Below are 24,990 nucleotides of genomic sequence, written 5' to 3' on the forward strand. Positions count from 1 at the left end.
CCTGTTCTTGCCGGCACCTATGCTCCCCTGGGGGAGGCTCATAACTCTTACGGGCTACGAAGACGGAAGGCCGGACCTGGTGGTCGCAACCTCACATACCACAGCTTCAGTCCTGCCCACCAGCTCTGTGAACAGCAGGATCCAGCTGGCTCTGGTCTGCCTTTGCCCGTCCGATCTTTCCGTCTTCCCTCCCCCCAATCTTTGAGGGGTTTCCTTGGGGACCAATTCAAGATTCGGCTACTTTTCAACTTCATATCCTGCCACTCTTAAAGAGTTCTGCTCACTAGCGTGCGCTCACTACACAAGAACTTCAACGACCTTGAAGGATCTAGATACAGGCTTCCCCGTGGAACAAGATCTCCGTAACTGCTCACAAAAGCTGGGCACACTGGTACCCTTCAGATCAGCACTTTCTTTGGCTTTGCATCAGCTCCAGATGGAGGCTCCCGCAAGGCTGGTGGGAGTTTTGATTCTGCAACTTCAGCAACTGGCTCCTGATGCTGGCTCTCCTTTTGTGTGTGGCTAGTCCTTAGCCACTAAGGTAGCCTTTGCTACCAGCTTCTCACACTGGACTCTTTCCCAAATAATGCCAAGGGGCTCATGCATATGCACAAGGAAACTTATACAAAGATGTTCACTGCAGCACCGCTTGCAAAAGGAAAAAACTGGAAGCAACCTAAATGCCCATCAGTAGGGGAATACTTTCAATAAACTATGGAATACTATGCAGCAGTCCAAAATAAGGCAGAGCTCCATGTACTGACATAGACAGACCTCCAAAACATGCTGATGGGTGAAAAAAGCAAGAATGGTACCATTTTTATGTTTTAAAAAAAGGAAAAAGAAAAAAAAAAAGTACTATTTTTATGAAGAGTCACATATATATAAATATATATGCATACATGCATAAAAAAGAGTTTTACACTTAACAGTGGCCACTAAGAAAGGGTGGAAAATGAAATGGACGGTCAATCAAGACAATAGTTTTGTGTAAATATTTTACCCCTTTCGAAGGAGAATCTGTGCGTGTATTGTTTATAAAATAAAAAAAGTAATAAAAAAATAAAAGTAAAAAATCAAGTCGCAAAACAAGTTTTAAAAATAATGCCAAGTAGAATGTGTAAGGCCTGCAGGTTACAATGGCCAGGAAACAAAGGAGAACTGAAAAAAACAAAACAACAATGGTGTTTCTCCTGTCGGTGTGGCAAAAAGGGAGCGGGCGCCACGGAGAGCAGAGGGGAGGCTTGGTACCTTTCACAGCCTGTCTGGTCTGATATCTCGTCCCCTGGGAAGACTGAGGCTGCTGCTGCTGGTTTTGCTGCTGCTGCTGCTGCTGCTGGCGCTGCATCTTCTGCATGTGCCACTTTTGGGAGGACGTTTGAAACTTACTTGATGAGTTCCACACGACCCGCTGCACGGCCGGGGCAGTCTCCTTCGGTAAAAGCGGCCTCTGCTTTTTCACCGGGCTTCCCGTGGCGGTGGCGGCCGGGGCCGTGACCGTGGACGTGGTGCTGGTGGTGGCCGTGACACCAGCCGTGGGAGTTTGGGAGGAAGAGCGGGTGAGGACCGGCGTTTCAGGGGGAGACTGGCTGCCTGCCGTAGTGGATGGTGGAGCTTTACCTACAACTAAAGCCAATGCGTAAAAAAAAAAAAAAAAAGGTAGATTTGATTCAGGGTCGCCTGCAGGGTCTTTACACCAGCAAGTTCTGGGGGGAACAACCCAAGGCCAGGAACACCCAACTAATTCAGCACCTCAAGGATGCCCCAACCGAGGAGCACGTTCTCATCTTAGACATTTAGACTGCTTCTGCAGCATCTTCTATCTCAGACAGCATCCGCTTCCTTCCGTGAGCACTGCTCCCATCTGAGACACGTGTCAAGGCCTCTGGGGGAAATGGGGCAAGTGAAACCCAGCTCCTGCCCTCAAGCTGCCCCCCAACTAGTGGACGAGGCAGTGGACGACCAGAGCCACTGCAAGCATCTTACTTTCCAAAGCTAGAATGGGTAAGCACCTTTGAGAAAGACCCAGCCAAGGCCCATCCAGAAACTAAGAGAAACCTTTTGGCTGGGGAACCTCTGGAACATGGAACCCAGAGAACCAGATGGCTTCCCAAGGGCCAAAGTCCTGAACAGCATTGTCATCCGGAAAGAAAAGCATCCCTTTAAGCTTTTCTGATTCCATCCAGGACAAAGTCTCCATGTGGTGCTGACAGCCTTGAGACCTAACACTAAAGGGCGCTCCCCCCCAAGGCCAGACCCTTCCCCAACACAATGGTATTTATGTAGGATTCGGGAACCTTGCTCTCATTTTGGCCATACTTATTCCTGCCACCATCTTTTCGGTACAGCATCAGATACTGGCTTGCCTAACGTGTGCTGATCAACTTTAAGTCTAAAATGAGTTTAATTTTTTTTTAAAGAGCGAGTTGCTTCAAATAAAAATGTGAAGTCAATAATTATACAAGCAAGACAGGAATGGCAAAAAATAGCGCATGTGAATGACTCAAGTTCGAAAAAGCTGCCATAAGGAGACTGTCTTCTGGGAGGATCTGGGCCATGGGGGTGGGGGCGGGATTTCAACAGGTGGAAGTGAGACTCTGGAGGGGAACAGCCAGCCGCGTTTAGGAATAGGCAGCACTTGGTAAGTGAGGGCAGGCAGTAAGGCGTGGCCGGAAGGCAGGTTAGAGCCAGAAGCGCCGAGCAGCGTGGCAGGGGGCGACCATGGGAGTGCTGGTTTGTAAGTGGGGGTCTGTTGCCTCTGCAGGGGTCCCAGCCACTGGTGAGGTGAACCTTGAACCTGCCCCCCAGAGAGGATGCCCAGGGATCACACACAAAACACAGGTGCATGTCAGCACCCCAATCTCAGACAATGTGCCTTGACATCAAACTCCTTTCAATAAGGATCACACCTGTCTGTTTAGATTCATATCACCCGGAAAAGATGGGAGCTTGATTATTCTCTGGAGGATTTTCAGTAGGCTGTGGGTCTGGGGAAGCCGAGGAGAGAGAAGGGAAAGGACAAGCTGACCTTTCTGACTCGGGGGCTTTCTCGGCGGTCATCAGGGGTGGCTGGCCCTCCTGCTCCTCTGGAGAAGAGAGTTCAGCCAAAAGAGTGGGCAAGAACATGAGGCGGGGCTGGAAGGGGAGCTCTTCTCACACGGAGGAGGCCCCGCCATCCTCAGGACGACCTGCCAGATATTGGATATGGCCCCCGCCTCCTCAAGGAGCGGAGCAGGCTTTGATCTGGGCCCTTTAAGGGCCCTGCACAGGTTTCCAGTCTGCAGAGGCACCCTCGATGCCTCCCTTCTCTGCCACGTGATCGAAAATATATGGTTATTGTGGATTAGCTTAGCCAGCCCCTCCTCAGGAAAACAGCGACCACAAAAACGTCCTTTCTCTCTCCTGGTTTGCAAAGGCCACCAGCCAGCTGTGCAGAAGGGGTACCCCTCTGGAGGGGTCATGGCGGCCGTCTTTTCCAAATAAACACCTGGAGAGTGCAATCCAGAAAGAGGACGGGTTCGAGGCCCTCTGGGGGTTATCCTTCAGACATGAAAACAGTTTAATTTCTAGGGGATTCTGATGGTTTATAGAGGGAAAAAAGAGGCAAAATGGGAAATTCCACTTGTCCTAGAAATTCGAAGTATGTAATCCATCACCTATAGCCTAAAAAGGGTGCATGTCAAAGGCCAGCACCGCAGAAGGTGCCCCGTCAAACTAACCTCCTTATTCCAGAGTCTGGTCACGGTCCTGAACCCACAGAGGGGCCTTTTTAAGAGAAGGGTGGAAAGTACTGATGGCACAGGGAAGCATAGCAAAGGTCTCCATGGAACCTCCTTTGCCTCTGCTCTGAGAGCACCAGCTGTGAAAGTGTCGTGCTATCTGAGGATTCATATTCTACGCATACACTGCACTCCTAGCGGGAGGTAAGCTGGAGGTCACCACGGCACACTCTGAAATGTCCTTCACTTTGATAAACTCCTAAGTTAAAGGCCATCGTTGAAAAGATGCTCTCCGTGGAGCCTGACACAAAGCCCATCCTCCAGACCCAAACTGCCATCAGGGGGCCCTGGATTTAAGGTGCACTTGCCCCACCCCTGAGAAGCTGCTCTAACTGAATTACGTTTTCAAATCATCTTTAGCTTAATCATCCACCACACACTTAGGGGCTCCTGGAGCAATTTCCTTCACACATCAGTGAGAGGAAGAGCTCTGCTTCATTTCATCAACTGGAACGTTTTTCTATTCTTTGGAAAATAAGAGATCTTTTAAGGGACAGTTTCTCTTCTTGCTTTGACTGCTAGGAAGCTCAGAGTCAAAATGGAAGCGCAACTTTGTTTAACTCTGATGCTGGAACAGTACATATTTCTCTACACAATCTCTCCCCAGACCTCTCACTATTCTCCCTTCACCTTTTACACTGATTTCTTTATATTCATCTTGTTTCACGGTTATGTATCCTTGTCAATCTGTCACAAATCCTTTCCAGAAGAGGAATAAAACCAATCAATGAAAAGGTCTGTTCCAGAAAGAAAGGAACAGTGTAAATACATCATTCATAGGAACACTGTGCCCAGATATTCTCACAACCTCAGGGAATAAATGCTGCCCCTCTGTTCCCTGCAACATCAGAGGCGGTCCCTCAAACCCCGAGCCACAGGATAACGGAGTTTTTCCAAGGCCATCCACAAATCTAAGAGATGACTCAGGGATGGTGTGATGGTCTCCTTCCTGTCACACTCAACTGCTTCTCTCTCTCCCTCCATCGCACCATTCAGGGGCATTGCATCCTCTTTGGATGCATCTCCCTAATAAGCAAGGTTCCAAGGCAGCCCGGGTTGACCCAACCACAAAAGAAAGATTCTCAGGGCTCATCCCCAACTTGCTTCAAGCAGCCAGACTAAGATCCACAGGGACACAGAATCAAATCTTACTCAAGGGCTTGGCTGAGAAGTCAGCACCGAAGTCAGGCAGAGTCAAAAACTGAACCTGGCCATCCCTTAAGTGACTCACAAAGTACAGGAAGTTTTCCGGCTACAACCTCTAATTTGTCCTTCGGCAATGTTTCTCCAGGGCCCTCAATTAATTCTTCATTATCTTTCTGGGGCCTGTTGGAATCCCCTCACACCCACTTGCCAAACCAAGTGAAAAATGTGCTGGCTGCTCTGTCAATGGACAGGACACCCTTCGAATCCTTCACACGCTCCTTCTGGAGGGTATGCCCCCACGCCGGGCCACGGCAGGCCTGAGGGCGGCCGCTGCCTGGTCGGTCTGTAACAGCACCATGGAGACGCAGACAGAGGTTCTCCACCAGGGGGATGCTGCCTCCTAGGGGACATGGGGCAATGTCGAGACATTTCTGATTGCCACACGGGGCAGGTGCTACTGGCATCCAGTGAGTGGAAGCCAGGGGATGCTGCAAAACATCCTCCAGTGCCCAGGACAATTATCCAGCACAAAATGTCAACAGCGCCTGGGGTGAGGAAACCCTGGACTCAACTGCTTCTGTCTCTCCCTCCATTGCACCATTCAGGGGCATTGCATCCTCTTTGGATGCATCACTTACTGCAGACATGGCGGAACACGAACTCAGGTGCCCCCAACAATGCCCCTCCCATTTCTAGCACCCCGGGAAGCACTCAGCGCTCACACCACCTACCCAAACGGTGCTGTATTCTAGTCAGAAAACGCACTTTGAGATGCCTGGCAGCGTGCAGGCAGGAAAGGGAGGATGAAGTCCTCAGCATGACCTTTGACCTGAACACTTCTAACAAGCTCAGCCTTGTCCAACGTCTAAACATGGACGAACCCTTTAGGGAAAGGAGTGAACACGCTGGGGAAGAAGGTGCTTAGACTAGAAATGACTTGACCGCTAAAAGCATCAACTATTTTCTAAGAGACCTATTTTTTCTGAGCTCAAAATCAACCACGTTGGGTAGCGGGCAGGTGAAAGGTGGGCAGAGGCTCAGGTTAAGTCCTGGTCGTGTTCAGTAACTAGCTAGGTGACCTGGAGCCAATCAAAGCTTTGCAGCGCCTCTCCGTGAAGTTAGAGGGTCACACAACTTGTGATAACACAAAAGCAAGCTGGCACTCTAAACCGAATTGAGAAACTGGAAACCGGTACATCACTTACCCTCCTGCTTGGGAGATGATTCTTTGGGCTCCTTCTTATTTTTTCGACCCTCCCGCCCAGAATGGTCTTCTCCTAAATCTATGACCAGTTCGCTCTCTGAGTCGGAGTCCAGGCCCAAATGTACTGTTGGGGAATCCGTCTCATCTTTCCCCTTCAGTTTATCCTTTGTGGGATGGGGCGAGGGTTTTGCTTTTTCTGCAAAGTCCTTCTCGGGCTGGGGGCTTGCCTTTTCCTTGACCGAGCCCGGATCTGCCTTCTCGCTGGCTGGCAATGTGCTTTTCAGCTCCTCTTTAGTCTCCACTGGGTTTGTCAGTTTGGGCTTTTTTTTGACAGATGGCTCTTTGTCCATCCGACTGCCCTCTTTCTCTTCCGCCTCTTCCGGCTCGTTCTTGGACTTCTGCTCCTCGTCACTGATAAACTCACTATCGCTACTATCGGACTTCTCGGAATCGTCCGAATCGCTGTGCTCTACGGCCGTATAAACATCTTCCGAGATTTCATTTATGCCTAAATTCAAAAAGAAAACCCAGCATGTGGCGTAGTCACAAAATAAAGAGCAGGACCAAAGACGCAAACATTTTCCACGCCAAACGCTGGAATCAAAAAACACATCTCAAATCGCATCACGGTGGCCTAGCAGGGTCAGCAACAGACTATGGGGGCAGCTGACTACCGCTGGCAAGGGAACTCAGGCTTGGAGAGCTGGTAACATTCAAGGACGACATGGGACCCAACAACATAAATTTTAAATTGACCCTGAGCTAAATCTCTGCAACACTGCTAACTATCAGGATGCAGAGGAGGGGAGGGGTGGATGGCAACACTAGAGATGAGCTATTAAAATGGATCCATTTTACAGATTAGAAAATAGAGGCTCAAAGAAACCACTTGTCCTAGGACACAAAGATAACCAAGGCAGAGGGAAGGCCAGAACCCTGGGGTCCTGACTCGCCCCCGGTGCTCGTCCCATGTGTTCCCAAAGCATTCAAGTCCTTCACCCTTCGTGTCCAGGGCTCAAAGAAATAAGCCACAGCCACAGAGCAGAGGTTGCCAACACAGCCCACAAGCCACATCTGGCCAGCGGACACGTTTTCTTTGGGAAGCAATGATTTGGCCCACAGGCTATTTTGTTGTTTAATTTAGAATTTGTTGCCCAATTCACAAATCAGGAAATTTCGCATCGAGATCAAGATGGCAGGCTTGTGAAGAAAGAGTAGATCTGGCCACTCTGGGTCAGAGGCCTGCAAGGCCACAGCTGGCTAGGGCTGAGAAGGCACCGGTCCCTTTAGGCGAGAGAGCACCGTCTCCAGGAGACCCGGGTGCCCGGCCCCCTCTGGCTGCCCACACTGATGCAGAGTGTCAGCTGCCATTGTGTTTGCATTGTTCCTCCATTTATAAAGGAGTCAGAGGAAAGTCACACATTTCCATGTCTCTAAAAGGGAAAAAGACAAAACAGCAGGAGTTTCATACACACACTGACAAAAATGGGCAAAAACCTATTTCCAACAATAGTTCCACTTAACTCATTTATGTTTCCTGCTCCCAGTAATGAGTATCATCTGGCTGTAGGTAAATGATACTTTATCCTAAAATTTTGAAGAAGAAATCTCAATCGATTTATATTGTCTTCATTCTAAAGCAATGGCCACCATGAGTGGACAAGAGCCACCAACAGCCCAGGGCACTGGACACCAGCAAAATCATGGGAGAATTTTGCCCATTGCCACCAGGGCTCAATCAAAAACAGGAGAAGTCAAAATACAAAAACCCAGCTCTGGTATAATTTCTAAGTACTAGTGCTGGTGCTACTGGGAGCTGATGGCTGGAAACAAGAAAGACAAGCATGAGCAAAGGTGACAGGAAAAGCCTGGGTCCTGGAGCCCAAAGGAGATAACTTCAAATCCGGCTCTTCCACTTTTATTAGCTGTGCAACCCTGAACAAGTGACCTACCTCTCTGAGCCTCAGTTTCTTCATCTGCAAAATGGGACTGACAATAGTGTCGACCTCCCAGGACAATCTATGCATGGTGCTTGGCACAGTGCGGGGTGCCTAGGAAGCACTTGGTAAATGGAAATTTTAAAATTCTTATTAACAGTAGTTAACAAATCAAGGTCTTGGACCAGCTGTGTGGAAGGACCCAAGAAGGATATTTAAAGGACCTGCAAAATGTCATGCATGCCACTCAATGTCCTAACCAAACAGGAACCCCGACAAGGAATGCTTGCCTCTGGACACCCCTTACAACTCCTAACTACAGCTCCTTTCTCACCCGAAGGTCCAGAGCACCCACGACATGTAAACCTCACCTTGGGGGGGCTCTCTCCTGAGACCCAGCCATCCCCTACTTCTTTATATATGCCCTCTTGGCTTTGTTTACTTATTCAACAAAATATTCCAGAGCATCTACTATGTGCACAAGACCAAGGACCTTGGAGAAGGCAAATCCTTATAAGGCAACCTCCCTGCCCTCAAGGGGCTTCCAGTCTAGATTGGGAGGGATACCCCCACACAAAGGGACCACTGATGCTGCCGGGCAATAAAATATCAAAGGAGGTGGCAAGATGGGGAGGGCAATCAGAGGAGACTTCCTGGAGGCAGTGAGACCCAAGCTCAGCCTTAGGGACAGGATTCAGGAAGGCAGTGTGAAGGCAGGCAGCACGGGGAAGAGGGAGGGAGGCAACAGGTACAGAAGCAGGACGGGTTTGCCGGGTGGGGAGCGGCCCAGTCTGGAGGGGAAGGGGTTTGTGTTGGACATTTGTGGGAGAAACTTGATTCTGATGTTGAGACACTGACGTGGACTGAGAGGGAGCACAGAGGCGGACTCAGGAGGACCCTTCTGCTTCCAAACGTTCTCACAACCTGCACCTCGAGTCTGCAGGCTGCCACAACCAAAGAACAAACTCTGAGGAACTCAAAGAGCCTTCGGAACAATTAACTAGCAAGCCGGAAGTATTCCGCCACGAGTGGAAATCTATTTGAGTTCAACAATTAATTCAAGGTTAAACCAGCTGCTATAAGCGGCCAGGATCCAACTCTTATTTCATCCAGGCAGTATCTCTACAAATGATGCTGCTGCTGCTGCTGCAAGCAAACCAGAAGACATACCTAATTGTGCTTTGCAACTTTCTATCGTCTTGTCCAGGTTGAGCTGGAACCTGCTGCGGATCTGCCGCTTGGGGGAGATGAGCGGCACGGGCGTGGACTGCTGCTGGACCGACTCGCTCAGCTCCTTAAGATCCATCTCGGCCTTGCTCCGATCTGGAAGACACCAGCACACCCTCGTGAGCCCAGGCACCGGGCGGGGGAACAAACAATGCCCATCACTCACAGCTTCTGCCTTGCAGACACACGTCTTAGAACACCAGGGGAAAATCTTAAAACGTCTTTGTTGTTTGTCCCGGCAACATCACGTGCGCGACGACACGGGCTGACTTGGAGATGACAGCCCGAGAGAACACTTGGCAGGTTTACTCAGTCTACTGAACAATCGCCTGGGTGGCTTTCAATATTTAAAATGCACAATCCCAGCCAGATGGCTGACTGTGGAAGTCAGCATCATCAGGGATCTCGAAAGCCGAAGGTTGCAGTAAGGTGATCAATCTCAGTATGAGCCGAGAGTGACACTGAGTCTGGCCGGAGCGTGCTGTGAGCTCCAGGCCTGGGTGTGGGAGGGCGTGGATCCGAGAGCGCTGAGCCCCTCGGAGAACACGCTAACTGCGGGCCCCGGCTCCTCATTTATCAGGAGGCTTCGTGCTTCATCCTCAGTCGACCCGGCCTGGAGCTCCAATTAGAAAGGGCGGGAAAATCTAAGAGAGGCTGACCTTGCGGCCAGTCTGCTGCACCTCTCTCTGGCTCACAGCATCTATCTCAGAAAAGGTAAACAGACTGGCCCTGGATGGGAAATCTGCGTCTCCTCGCTCAGGTGAGACTCCAAGCTTCTCACCGGAATACCAGCAAAGGCCTCTGACTGATGACGCAGGCCCAGGGTCCTGCCCCAACTTCCGCCGCAGGCTCTCTGTATGGCCACCTGAACCAGATGCCAAAGTGTCCATGAGCTTGCATTCCTTAAACTCCTTCCCTACCTCCCCTGCTGCCTCCTCCAGGGCCCCAAAACAGAAGAAGAGGACAAAATGAGGTGGCTGCAGAGGCCCAGAAGGCAGGGAGCACTGACTTTCACGCTGCCTGCCACCCTCTGGCATCTCCTTCAATGGACCCCAAGCAGAGAATGTGAGGCATCTGCCCTACGCTGGCTGGTCCCACAAAGTCAGTCAGAAAGCTTGCAGCATCCATCAAGGACAAAGAGAAGAAGCCAGCTCTGCGCCTGCTCCCACCAGCTGTGTGCTCACTCCCTGACCTTCCTCCACCTCCCTGCTCTACCCACCCTGATGTACCCCTGCTGCCCACCCTCCCCCAGGACACAGGCCAAGAGCCGGCCTGCGGGGCTTTCACAGCCTCCATGCTCTCTCCTCGTTTCTTTCCGTTTTGTTTTCCAACATGACCCACACACCCTCCCCTTCACCCAGGAAGGGGCGTTCTCTTGCGCTGCACCTAGAGATTTGTTCCTTTAAAATGACCGGAGGTGGCCTCCCACAAACCCCACTGAACCCACTCAGAGGTGACCAGAGCAACAAATGGCTCCAACTTAATTCTATCACCATAATGAGGTCCCCACCAAGGTTAAGACTTGGAAGGGCCCTTTCCCAAAAACACACTCAGGGTTGCCCGCCAGGGCAATTCTGGAAGTGAGTGCTTCAAGGAAGCAGAGACAGCATCCTTGCCGTTCAAGAAAAGGCTCTAAAAAACATATCTGTGTATGTGTACGTGTGTGCGCACACGTGGACACGGTGCGTGCACGCATGACAATCAGAGGCTCCTCAGAGGGTCTACCAGGGCCAGGACTAAAGATGCTCTCAGAGAAGACGGTGGGAATGCACAGCCACTTGAGAGGCAGGAAGAACGTGCATGCAAATTGACGGGAGAAGCACCTTACAAAGAGAACAGAGAGTGAAATGGTGATAACACAGTAAGGGGAAGGAGGAGGGGGAGGAGGACCGGGGGACAAAAAGGAAGGTCAGATTAAAGGGCAGTACGAGCAGGACTTAAGGACGTCAATGGCTGAGCTGCGGCTATGACAGCAAAAGGGGAAGGCTGTGAGGCCTGTCTCGTAATTTCTGCTTTCAGAAATGAGGAACATACTAGATTCCAGAGGGAAAAGGCAGCCTTTTCAAGCATAAAGTTGGAAAAGAAGCATCTCACAAAAATACTTTCCACGAAGGGGACGGGGGGCTGCCCAGGCGATATGCTCACCAGGGTCCCCAACAACATCCCCATCTGGTTAATAGATTCCACACAGCACTTACTGAAACACACACTCTACTATACCAGAACGCAGCAAACTGTTTCTGTAAAGGGCCAGAGAGTCAATCAGGCTCTGTGGGCCACGTAGGCTCCGCTGCAAAAGCAGCCATAAATGGTATGTTAACAATGGGCGTGGCTGTGTTCCAATAAAACTTTATTTACACAAACAGGTGGAGGGCCAGATTTGGTCACAGGCTGCAAAATCTGCCATCCCCTGTGCTAGTTCAGTGACTGCTAACCTCAGCTACACACTGAAATTGGCTGTAGAGCTTTAAAAGAATCCTCATGCCTGGGCCCCACCCCCAGAGATTCTGAATTAACTGGCCTGGGGGAGGCCTGGACACTGGCCTTTAGAAAGTTCCCAGGTGAGTCTAATTGGCATTTCAGGCTGCAAACCTCTGCACTGGACCAATCTTCCACATGAGTACAGAAAACTCAGGATCTGCCTTAACCCTTGTGTATCTGTGTTAGCATCTCATAGGTCATAAGAAAGAGACCTTGGGGCCAGCCCTGTGGCAGAGTGGTTAAGTTCGCGCCTCCGCTGTGGTGGCCCAGGGTTTCACTGGTTCAGATCCTGGGCATGGACACGGCACCACTCATCAGGCCACATTGAGGCGGCGTCCCACATGCCACAACTAGAAGGACACACAACTAAAATATACAACTATGTACTGGGGGGCTTTGGGAGAAAAAGCAATTAAAAAAAAAAAGAAAGAGACCTTGGGGCCGGCCCGGTGGCACAGCAGTTAAGTGCACATGTTCTGCTCTGGCGGCCCGGGGTTCAGTGGTTTAGATCACAGGTGCAGACATGGCACCGCCTGGCACGCCATGCTGTGGTAGGCATCCCACATATAAAGTAGAGGAAGATGGGCACGGATGTTAGCTCAGGGCCAGTCTTCCTCAGCACAAAGAGGAGGATTGGCAGCAGATGTTAGCTCAGGGCTAATCTTCCTCAGAAAAAAATAAAATAAAAAATAAAAAGAGACCTACACCTCACCAGGATAACTGTGTGTGTGTGTGTACACCTGTGAATGTCTACAGAGAAGGCAATCTCAATTTTAGCCTAAAAAGACTGAACTTTGGAATATTCATAATCAAGAGGAATGAAAAGAAGGTAAAGCCCTTCATGTTACAAAATAAGGTTTCTCCCATCAATAAGCCACCGTAATGTTTATTCTAACAAGAAACCACCAAAAGCCAGGGGGCTGGGCTCACAACCTAGGAGCCGACCTTCAGGAGTTTAGCTAAATGAATTATCTTCTCACACTCTCAGCTGCTTTTTCACTCGCGACTCCTCCAGGGAGGAGAGAAGAGCTTCTCCTTCTCATTTAGCTCTAAGGAGCTGATGGGGCTTCTCCCTCCCCTGCCCGTCTATATCGGGAGTTTCTGCAGAACCCACCCTTGCTGCCAACATTTTGAACTTTTCAGCTGATATGAAGACAGCTTAGGCTATAAATGGAAACCATGGACAAAAAACACCCACGCTAGGGAAAGAGGCACGAGCTTACATTTCTGGAGGATGCGTAAATCAGCACAACCCCCTTACAGGGCAATTTGGCAGAATCTCTCAAAATGTCAGCCGCATGTGGCCTCTGACCGGCGATGCCACGTCTAGGAATTTATGCCAGGGATGTACTCCCTTGTGGGCAAAAGGGTCTTCACTGCAGCTGTTTTCAACAGCAAAAATGGAAAACAACTAAGTCAGTAAATAAGGTGCCTGGATAAATAAGTTAGAGTTCACCTCGAAATCGATTAAAATACAGCTGCTAGAATAAAACTGCAGCCGATCTTTATTGCTGATATAGAAAGGCAACCTGTTAAATGAAAAGAAGGTGACGGGGTCGGCCCGGTGGTGCAGTGGTTAAGTGCACATGTTCCGCTTCGGTGGCCTGGGGTCCGCCAGTTCAGATCCCGGGAACAGACATGGCACCACTTGGCACACCATGCTGTGGTAGGCGTCCCACATATAAAGTAGAGGAAGATGAGCATGGATGTTAGCTCAGGGCCAGTCTTCCTCAGCAAAAAGAGGAGAATTGGCAGCAGTTAGCTTGGGGCCAATCTTCCTCAAATGAAAAAAAAAAAAAGAAGAAAGAAAAAGAAGGTGACACTTGGTAGAGCACATTAGCATTGGTGTGGAGGAGAAAAGAAGGAAGTGGAACATAGATACGGATATCTGTGCTCCTGGGGTTTCTCAACGTCAGCACTACCGACATTTGAGGCTGGCTAAGTCTTCGCTGGCGGGGGCAGAGCCTGTCCCGTGCAGTGTAGGGTGTTGAGCAGCATCCCTGGTTTAGCATCCCTGGCCTGCTAGATGCCAGGAGCACCAAAATCCCAGTTGTGACAATGAAAATGTCTCCAGACATTGCCAAATGTCCCCTGGGAGACAAAAATCACCCAGGGTGAGGACCCCTGGTATTGATCTAGAAGCTCTCCAAGGAGACTAAAAGAGGCAACAGCAGCCACCTGTGGGGACGGGGCACACAGGCAGGGCATCGGGGCTTACAGACAGACTGGCTTTTCATTAAATGTCTTTCTGGACTTTGGAATTTCTCTTACCATGTGCCTTCATTACTTATAAAAACAAAAAACTTTTTAAAAAAAAATATTAGCACTTCTTTTTCAGTTAAAAAAAGTCAGTCTCCTTTGTTCAAAAGCCGTCGGCAGACTATAACGGATGGACATCCAGGAGCCACAACATGGCAGCTCCTTCAAAGGAACAATGTCCTTCAGACAAGACACACTGGCAGATGCTGTCTTACCAATCACAGCCAAGCAGAGACGTTCCTCACCTCACTCACTGTAAACAAAAAACAAACAAGACACAAGACAACACCTGGGAACCCTGGGCGCCCAGCTCTGCGTCCACTCTCAAAGAAAGTCTGCCTTTCAAAGTGCGGCTTTATTCAGAGAAGGAAAGCAGGCCTCCCGTCAGCAACTCAGCAACTCGAGAGGAATACAAGGCGCAAGGCCCCGCGTGTGACAACTCCCCATTGCTGTCTCGGCATCTCTGACGAGCATCAAGGCACGTTCTTGACACTAACAGGACTACTGAACTGCCGCATCTGTTCAGCCCAAAGCAACGGCCTCTGTGAGATAAGAGGAGGTAAGAGGATTCGCAGAGAAAGCAAAGAGGAGTCTAGAAGAAGAATGAATCAGGCCCTCCCCTCTCTGCTAGTCTCATGAACTCATTCTTACTCATGACATTTCTAACTGCTGGAGTCACGGAAGGGGGCCGGAACAATCCACCTTGTTTCAGAGCAAAGAGGAGAGGTCCAGGACAGCAGGTGAGCGGCCCGTGCCTCAGCCAGCAGGGCGACAACGGTCTGTGTCATGCACCAAAATTAATTATGAGTAAAGTATCCAGCTGAGGACCCATGGGCCGGTTTTTGTATTTTTGACTGTATTTGTTTGTGTGGCCCCAAGTAGAATTTTTGTTTGTAATGAAATTGATGCCAAATTTTAAAAATTAGGATCGTTCACATAAAAATCTGGATTTCTGTTTTTCTTGAAAACTCAGAGTCTGACAACACAGGTGCACAACTGGTGGGAGCTGCTTCTTTCAGAAAAGCACTTTGACCTCCCCGTGATGGCCCCTTCCGAATCTGCACCTTACCCGCTGACCCCAAGGGCCCGTGAAAGGCAAAACACGGCCCCGCCTTGTAGCATTCCAGCTCCTGCATCCGGGTGAGGAGCCCATGCTACGCAGCAAGCACACAGGCCTGAGTCTAAAAGCCAAACTTGACCGCAAAACACGTGTGACCCTGGGTCGCTAACCTGGCTTCTCTCCACCTGTTTCCACTTCTTTGAAATGGGCTCCTATTACCTACCCTGAAGGTTGCTGTCGTTTTTTAACAGTTTTCATTTACAGGGAGTAAAACTCACGTTTTGGGGAATACAGCCCTGTGAGTTTTGACACCTACCTGGATGCATGTAACCACCACCACCACAAACAGAACGCGGAACAGCTCCACCTGCCAGACAGCCCTCCTCAGTCTGTGGTTAACCCTCCCCCAGCCCCAACCCCAGCAATCACGGCTGTGTTCTCCATCTCTATAATGTTCCAGTTATTCCTTTTAATGAAATACTGTTTTGTAATGTCAGCATTATCCCTGACACTCTGTCTCGTTTCTGTCTGCTCAGAGTAGTTACACGGATGCCAGGCATCATCGAGCCACATAAAGCCTTTGCCCCATCTCTGGGCAAGCCCTGGAGAATTATTTAGCATTTCCCTCCACTTGGCAAAATTTCTACCCACCCATGGCCCTTTTCACCAGTCCCTATCTGATCTTCTTGCTATCAGGTAATTAAAATCCCAGCCCTTAAAAGGCCCACACTCCCACCGCTTTCATTCCCACCAACAAAACCAGGCGGGTGACCAGGAGGGGAAAAAGCTGTCAGGGAGCTTCCACACGGAGGAGTCTCGGGTCCCGCCAAGGCCACCCGCCGGGACACGCAGCAGGAAGAGCGCTCTCGTGCCCACCGTGGGTCCAGACAAACAGAAAGACCCCCAGCACCACGAGGATGCCCAGGGACCGCCCGGTCTAGGAAAGGAGCTATTCTCGCCACACGTGACTGGCAGAGAGGAAGCACGACCGTGAGAACGCCCCCGCAAAGCGATTCCTTTCAGGGTGGAGGTGGGAGAAGGGTATGAGAAAGCAAATCACTGCTGAGAACACAAGTGTTCCCCAGGCCAGCAAAAGAGTTCCGTTTTGTTCAAGTGAGGAAGCCTGGAGGCCCCAGAACTGCCGGCCTGGCTGCCCCATCACAGCCAGGCTGCACGAACAGGGGACCCAGGGGGACAAGACGCTGGCCTTCCTGGAGACACAGGCTCGCTCCAGTCCTGCCACCTTCTGGTTCTGCAATCCTGGGCACCTGGAGCTCCCCTCTAGGCCTCAGGTTCTCCATCTGACAATGAGACTGCAGGACAAGATGAACCAGGAGGGCACTGACCACCAGACGCTGTGAACTCATGCTCGAGCATCCCTCCACACAGGTGGCCGGCCCTCCCTTCCTAAAACCCCGTATACTCAGGCCCCCGGGACAACACATGCCCCTAGTCTCGCTTTGTCCTTGTCCACTGCTCGTTTCCAGCCTCCTTGCTCACTTCTCCTCTTCTTGAAGTCTACTTGCTCACAAGGACCTCACTCTTTCTTTATGCTCCACACCAGGGTCTCTCAACCTCAACCCTACTCCCATTGAGGCCGGATCATTCTCTGTGGTGGGGCCGTCCTGTGCATTGTAGGATGTTCAGCAGCGTCCCTGGCCTCCACCACTAGACGCCAATAGCACCCCCACCCCCTGCCCCCCACTGGCCCCTATTGGGAGAACTCCTGCTCTAACTCAACCTTATACATGAATCAAGATCCCCAGAATTACACCTCCTGCCCCGGCCTGGCCCCAGGACATCCTGCCTCTTTCTCCAGCTGCCCTCGTGACCTCTCCACTTACCAGTCCAGCAGGCATCTCAAACTTACAGAATCTAAAACTGAACTCTTGGCTCCTATTTCTCCTGCCATTAACCAAATCTGCCAAGACAGTTATTGGCACAACCCAGTAATCTTCGTTGTGGGGACCAGTTCTACGTACTGTACCCACTAGATGCCAGTAGCAACCGTGCCCCCAAGTTCTGACAACCAAAACTGTCTCTAGACATTGCTAAGTGTTCCCTAGGGGTACACGGACGACTGCCCCCAGCTGCAAACGGCTGGCAAAGGCCATTCTCAACCAGCACTCGGCGAGATCCTCCTGAAATGCTACCTCAGTTCACATGCCTCCTCTGCTCAAACGGCTCCACACCCAAGCCCACTAGGTCCTGTGCTCTGACCTCATCTCCTAACCTCTCCCCATCACCCACCGGGTGGGTGATGAACACACCAAGTTCATCTTGACCCTAGGGCTTTTAATTTCCTTGTCCCTTCTAGAATTTTCTTCCTCCTGATGCTAGCATGGTTGGTTTTTCCCATCATGCAAATCTCTGCTCAAATATCACCTCCTCAGAGGCCTTCTTCCCTAACCAGCGTCTCTTGGCCACCACGCCCATCCCTTATGACATTAACACATTTTCCCTTCTGTGATGGCATGAACTGTCTTGTTTATCTACCTTGATTACTGTCGCTCCCCCTCTAGAACCAACCTCCATGAGAACAGGGCCCTTGCTCACCACTTTCCGCTCCATGCCTAGAAAGGACACAGCACAGAATAGATGCTCAGTAAAAATCAGGGCTCAGGATGGAATGAATCAATAAAATAACTTCACAGTTGGCTAGTTAGCATTTCTGGTGCCAATTTTTGCTGAAGACTTTGGCCGAAGGTAGTGCTTTTAAAACAACCAAGTGAAACCCAATGGGTAAAAAACAAACAAAAAAACCTACTAAGTCAGAGGATGAAGAGCAGCATTAAAAAAATTAGGGGCCAGCCCGGGGGCACAGTGCTTGAGTTCGCACATTCTGCTTTGGCGGCCCAGGGTTCGCCGGTTTGGATCCCAGGTGTGGACATGGCACCGCTTGGCAAGCCATGCTGTGGTAGGCGTCCCACATATAAAGGAGAGGAAGATGGGCACGGATGTTAGCTCAGGGCCAGTCTTCCTCAGCAAAAAAGAGGAGGATTGGCAGCAGATGTTAGCTCAGGGCTAATCTTCCTCAAAAAAAAAAAAAATTAGAAGAAGAGAATTAAGGAAACAATACATCAGAATATACTGCACATAGGAAAGGTCAATACTGATTCATAAAATTTGATATGTATCATGTTTGTGTGTGTGTGTGTAACTCTAAATATGCATATATTTACGTACAGAAGAACTGGGTGACAGTAGTCAAGGGCAAGTAAGACTGTAAACAGTGGCCTAACGTCCTTCAAATAAACAACTCGGCATGCCAACCAGCGCCAGGAAATCCCTTACTTGTTCCTTTTCCTGATCTCTCGTCATCTTCATCCACTGTACCTTCTAGCAGTTTGTACAGAGAAAAGAGTTCAGAGTTCAAGAACCACACGCAAAAGACAACATCACAACCTGCAAAAATGTTCACACTTGCCACAGAAAGAGACTTCCAAAGATTCCAACTGACCCAGGTTAAGATTCAGGATGCTTCCGGTGGTGGACGTTTTATCCGTTTTCGTCGTGATCGGCGCTGCTGCTTGAGGAGAGAAAGGTTTCGGGCTGCCAGATAAACTTCCTGCTTGTCCTGTCTTCGTGGAGGCTGGTGAAGCTGAAAAAGTAGGTTAATTGTTAAAAGACAAATTTACAAATAAATACACAAATAAAACTTGTGGGTGTGGGCAGGGGGAGAGAAGAGAAATTGTATTTGATTTCAGCGAGGCCAGCAAGGACCACAGAGCAGGTGGAGCGGGAAGGGCTGGCCATTTATTTCCAGCAAAGGGCTGTAACCCAATGTGCAGCGGTTACAGCCACAGAGGAAGAGGCTCCCCAGTCATTCTATCAGACGCAAAGCTCTAAGACAAATCGGCTAAGCCGCCACTGAAATTGGTTTGGCCCATTCACGGGTGTAAATCTCACAATAAACACCGATTAAAACCAGCCTCCACCACGGTCCAGATGCAGAGACCGGAGCCAGGCTTCCACATGGCATGTCATCCGTTGGTGGGACACACAAGGGCCGGCTCACTCAGCCACTGCACCTGCCGGAGGCCAACTCGAGCCCTTGGGAGATCGCGGGCTTCCCATTTCAAAGGTCCTGCAGCACTGAATGAACCAACTTGGCACCAGAGCGCCAGGCAGTAAAGGGACGGTGGTAATTACCTCCCTGCTTACTGCCTTTCAGACTTTCACAGGAGGACAGAGAGCCGTACCTATGGCTGGGTCTTTTAAAAATGCGTTAAAACTACCCACATAATGCTCCCCTGAGCCTCGTCCACTGGCTGGGGGAGAGAGGACAGAAACCAAACTACTGAACAAAACCAAGTGTTCAGATGGGCCACCCGGAGCCTCCTGGAGATCCTTCAGACCCGCCCCTTTGCCTAAAGGGCTCCACATTCTTGGGACCATACTGTTACCAAACACACGACAGGCAACAAAATGGCCAGCTCTCCTCAGATGCACAAGAAACTTGACTCTGAGGCGATCTGGTCCTTAAAGCTGTGTGTGGCAAAGGGGTCAGGAATTCAGACTTCCTGGGATTTCAAAGTGCTGACACTTCATTGGGTGCTCGCCTCGGTTTCTCTACCTGCCAAATGGGGGTACTGATAGTGAGGATTCAATGGGTGGAACCTGTACACCAGCTCAGCCAGTCAATATACATGAGCAAACCTCAGGACCTGCCAACACTACTTTAAATGTAACAGAGCAGGAAAGACTGTAGACCTGGAGAGAAGCAGATTCAAGCACAGATGGGGAGCCAGGCGCTGGATTCAAACCTCAGCTCTGCTGATCACTTGCTGTGTGACCTTGGGCAAGTTACCTGACGTCTCTGAATCTCCTTTCCTGGTAGCCACAAAGAGGGATACTGATAATACAAAAGGATGGATGAAAGTACCTGCCTCATGAAGCTGTAAGGACCAAATAAATGAAGCAATCATCTAACAGTGCCTGGCATCTATTAAGTGCAATATTACTGTTTGCTATTAGTGCAGTATTATTTTGTATTTCCCAATTAATCTCCAGGGTTTTGGTTTCAATCATCTAAACCAGTGGTTCTCGGCCAGGAGGGACTCTGCCCCCGGGGCACGTTGCACAACGTCTGCAGACATTTTTGGTTGTCACACTCGGGGAGGGGGGTCCTCCTGGCATCTAGTAGGCAGAGACCAGGGATGCTGCTCAACATCCTACAATGCACAGCTCCCCACAACAAATAACTATCTTTGGCCCCAAATGTAACAGGGCTGAGGTTGGTAACTCCACAAAGGGATGATGCAGGCGTGTCTCTGGGCATCCCTGACCTCACCTGCCAATGAGGAGAGGAGGTGGGATGAGAGGAGCCAATCCACGCCAACCGGTGCTTAGCAAGTGCTCAACAAACGTAAGAATTTTTTTTTTTTTTTGAGGAAGATTAGCCCTGAGCTAACGTCTGCTGCCAATCCTCCTCTTTTTGCTGAGGAAGACTGGCCCTGAGCTAGCATCCGTGCCCATCTTCCTCTCCTTTCTATGTGGGACGCCTGCCACAGCATGGCTTGCCAAGCGGTGCCATATCTGCACCCAGGATGCGAATCAGGGAACCCCAGGCCACCGAAGTGGAACATGCGCACTTAACTGCTGCGCCACCAGGCCGGCCCCAGAAATTATTTTGAAGAAATGAGTTTTACTGTAAGGTTTAGCAAATGCCTGGCCCAGCATACAACATTCTCGCAACTGAGGGCTGTTATTATAATTACTGTTCCTACCACTGATACCATAACTTGTCCACAAAGAAACAAGAATAAAGACAAAGCCATTTCAAAAAATTTAAGTATCACTTGGGGCTGGCCCCGTGGCCGAGTGGTTAAGTTCGCGCGCTCCGCTGCAGGCGGCCCAGTGTTTCGTTGGTTCGAATCCTGGGCGCGGACATGGCACTGCTCATCAGACCACGCTGAGGCAGCGTCCCACATGCCACAACTAGAAGAACCCACAATGAAGAATACACAACTATGTACCGGGGGGGCTTTGGGGAGAAAAAGGAAAAAATAAAATCTTTAAAAAAAAAAAAAAAAAAATTTAAGTATCACCAAGAAAATCTTTAGTATTAGGAATTTTTTTTTTATTATTCACTCATTTATGTTTTACCTGTTTCCAGGAGATCTGCAGTGGCTGAAAACATGGGTGTCATGCATTGCCTGCGAGGATTAAAGACCAGGGCCTTTCTGATTGTGTTCTCTTTAGCAAATGAGCAGCAGGTGTCGGAGGGAGGGTCTCACATCATCAGAAGTGCCGCCTGGGGGAGTGCAGGGACCTTGGACACCGAAGCCCGACCCTCCACGTGCAGAAAGAGAACCACGTGGACGTGCTGTTGCACACAGAACCCAACCACGCGAGTCACATCTGCCTGCCTCATGGGTCATGTTAGAAAAGTAAAAAGGCGAGGCCGGCAGGTGGTCTAGCCGAGCCCTGGCCCACGTGTCCTGCAGGGGACTTTAGCAAGAACACAGGGAAAATCATTATTTTTATAATGCTGCATATATATATTCATCTGTAGTTTAAAAAGAATAATTGGGGGGCTGGCTCCATGGCCGAGTGGTTAAGTTCACGCGCTCCGCTGCGGCGGCCCAGGGTTTCGCAGGTTCGGATCCTGGGCGCGGACATGGCACCACTCATCAGGCCATGCTGAGGTGGCGTCCCACATGCCACAACTAGAAGGACCCACAACTAAAAAATATACAACTATGTACTGAGGGGATTTGGGGAGACAAAAAAAGCAGAAAAAAAGAAGGATAATTGGAACAATGACTCTTTAATTTCACAAACATATAAAGTTTCCTTTGTTAATAAAACTTAAGTATTGATGGTTTAAGAAATACGTTCTAAATTTTTTAAAAGTTTTTTTTTTTTTAAGATTTTATTTTTCCCTTTTTCTCCCCAAAGCCCCCCAGTACATAGTTGTACATTCTTCGTTGTGGGTCCTTCTAGTTGTGGCATGTGGGACGCTGCCTCAGCGTGGTTTGATGAGCAGTGTCATGTCCGCGCCCAGGATTCGAACCAACGAAACACTGGGCCGCCTGCAGCGGAGCGCACGAACTTAACCACTCAGCCACGGGGCCAGCCCAAAAAACTTTTTTTAACATAGCCCTTGGATATGGCAAGAATAAGAGCACACTGGTTTCCGGTGCAGACGGGTCTGGTGCCCTCTCCATGCGGCCAGCAGAGGGCAGGGACCACCCTCACAGGCATCTAGGATGCAGGGCTTCAAAGGGACAGCAGCTCGGGGTCACCTACAAGCCCGGGTCCCACACTGCCAAGCTCTCCTCTGAGAAGGCGATGGCCCATGCCCACCCCTGACTGCCACCCGCCCCACCTCCCCCATTTGTGGAAGACCCTCTACCTGCCTCGACCTCCCCATTATCAGTTAATGCTATAACACTCACCCGGTTGTTCAAGGCCCACCACATCTAGACTGCCTCAATTCCTCCTTTGCTCCCCTGCCTCAACTTACCCTACTCTTCAGCAAGGCGTCTGCACTCCACTTCCAAAATACATCCCCAACCTCACCACCGCTCTCCCTCTCCACCAACATCACCCGCGTCCGCACATTCTCCACGGGGGCAGCATGGCCACAGGGGCAAAAGGGAGTTCTTAGGGCGTGAAACTAAAAGCTCACTCTTTTCATGTCTAAAGCACAGATACACATGCAGCACAAAAACAGATACTACTTTTCAATTTCATGAGGGTCCGCTGCCAGGGACACACCAAAAAGAACCGAAACTGGACACTGCTCAAACGAATCCTACACATGAGCGTTCGCAGCAGCACCGTCGCAGCAGCCCGAAGCGGGGAACAACCCACGTGCCCATCCATGGATAGACAGACTGTGGTAGCTCCACAATGGGACGCTACTGAGCCAGAAAAAGGAAAGACCTTCTGAAGCATCGCAGATGACCTTGAACTCATTATGCTAAGGAGCCGGACCCAAAGGTCAGATTTGGCATGAGTTCACGCCAATCAGATATCCAGAATAGGTAAATCTATACAAATAGAATGCAGACTGATGGCTGCCAGGGGCGAGTGGTGCAGCACAGACAGGGGTGGTGGGGAGCGGCTGCTGATTGGGTACAGCGTTTTATTTTCAGTGATGGAAATGTTTTGGGACTAGATAACGGTGGTGGTTGCACAACATTGTGAATGTACTAAATGCCACTGACCACTGAACTGTTTACTTTAAAATGGTTAACTTTATGCTAGGTGAATTTCACCTCCATTTAAAAAAAAATTTCATGGGAGGACAATTAGGAAGAAAACATCTAAAATGGCTCCTTAGCGGAGAAAAATGAAAAAAAAAGGTTGAAAAACACGCCCTTGCCCATCATGTCCCATTGAGACCCTGGAAGAGCATCCCACGGCCCCCTGGCGTCTGCCACAGCATCCCGCGCCCGAGGACCCTCGCTCGGCAGCCAGGAAGGCACCGTAACACGGAAATGACAGTACTTCACTCCCCATCTAACACCATCCGAAGGCGTCCCATTCCCCAGAAGAAACACAACTGCACGGCCGACCTTTCCTTGCCTCACTCTGGAATCTCCAGCCGCACTGACCCTTGTGCTGTTCCTCCCAGATCAAGTCTGCTCCCACCTCCCGCCTTTATACCTGGGATTCAGGAGGAAGGGCCCTGCCCCACCCGGATCACACGGGCTGGCACTCTCGGCGTTCAGGCCCAGCTCAAACACCACCTCCCCGGAGCCCTCCCCACTGGCCCCCTCTCAGGCGGCCCAGGTGCCTGCTGTTTACTGTCCCCTTCTGCCACGAGCATATCAGCTCCAGGAGAGCAGGGTCCCTGCCGGCTCAGACACCACGTAGGACACCTAAGACATTCACAGCGCGAGCAAACGCGCAAGATAAGTAATTGAAGGATGAGATCTCCATTTCTCTTCTTACTGTGGTCATGAAAAGCAGTAACGAAATGATAATGACAATCAAAATAAATCTTCTTCATGCAAAGATACCAATTTAAACGATCTTCTCGATATTATGCCGCAACTAGCAACAAGGTATGCTAACAGAGTGATTAACAATCCAAAGGAGAGAGATGCATAGGCAGCTCATAGAACAACACTCGTGGGCCATGAACAGGTGGAGAGAGATCACTGAGCTCCACGGAATGAATGCAGATAAGGGGACACGCATCCTCCATCCTTTTCACCGGACCGGTAAACTTGTTTCATAAATCACCCCCTGGCGTGGAGGCTGGTGAGACAGGAGCAACACTCAGGGGAATTGTCACCCGTCAGCAGAGCACTTAGGTGATACTGAGATTATCCAAAATTATAGTGTACAGAACACTCGGACCCCAAAGTCCCACTGCTAGGAATGCCCCCAGAGAGCCACGTGTAAGTGCCCCCACGACGCAGTACCCGCACCAGAAGTTTCGCTGTAACGGTACTTATCATAGCAAAGGACTGGGAGAGGGCTGATAAATGTCTGTGAACTAGAGCCTGGCCAAATAAAGTACGGTGTAAATGCTAGACACACTTTAAAAAAAAGATGCAGATCTGTATGACCTGACAAGGTGTAGTCCCCACAAATACAGGCATGAAAAAAAGAAGTAAAATAAAGTGTGTATAGAAATGCCCCTGCATGAGTAAACGTTTTCTAAAAGCATATGCACTTCTTTTCTAAGAAGATTCCATAAACTCTCAATAGTGGTAAACTTTGGGGAAAAACTGGAGCTCAGAATGTGGCAGTAAAAACACCTTTACCTTTCATTTTATACCTTTTTCTACTGTTCTAATATTGCCTGGGGTTTGGTTTTGTCTTCATTTTAACCATGTGTATGTATTACTTCTACCATTAAAAAAAAAGGTAACTAAAGGTATTTAAATTATGGGCCATTTTGCCCTTTTAAAAACACTTTTAGGGGGCCAGCTC

General features: G+C 49.9%; 1 protein-coding gene across 50 annotated transcripts in view; it reads right to left on the bottom strand.

Annotated features, from left to right (window-relative positions):
* The window catches only part of ZMYND8 (zinc finger MYND-type containing 8), a 116,713-nt gene that overhangs the window by 21,429 nt on the left and 70,294 nt on the right, over positions 1-24,990 (bottom strand). For 24 of the 50 annotated variants that reach the window (XM_070247878.1, XM_023626674.2, XM_070247880.1 and 21 more), the window contains 4 exons: positions 18,554-18,694; positions 9,237-9,389; positions 6,131-6,637; positions 1,252-1,626 (listed from right to left, as the gene is read on the bottom strand). In XM_070247878.1, the coding sequence (XP_070103979.1) occupies positions 1,252-1,626; positions 6,131-6,637; positions 9,237-9,389; positions 18,554-18,694 (1,176 nt within the window). The remainder of the gene's footprint in view (positions 1-1,251; positions 1,627-6,130; positions 6,638-9,236; positions 9,390-18,553; positions 18,695-24,990) is intronic. The other 26 variants (XM_070247906.1, XM_070247905.1, XM_023626675.2 and 23 more) reach the window with 3 other exon arrangements.

The sequence above is a fragment of the Equus caballus genome, chromosome 22, assembly GCF_041296265.1.
Source record: "Equus caballus isolate H_3958 breed thoroughbred chromosome 22, TB-T2T, whole genome shotgun sequence".
NCBI lineage: Eukaryota > Metazoa > Chordata > Mammalia > Perissodactyla > Equidae > Equus > Equus caballus.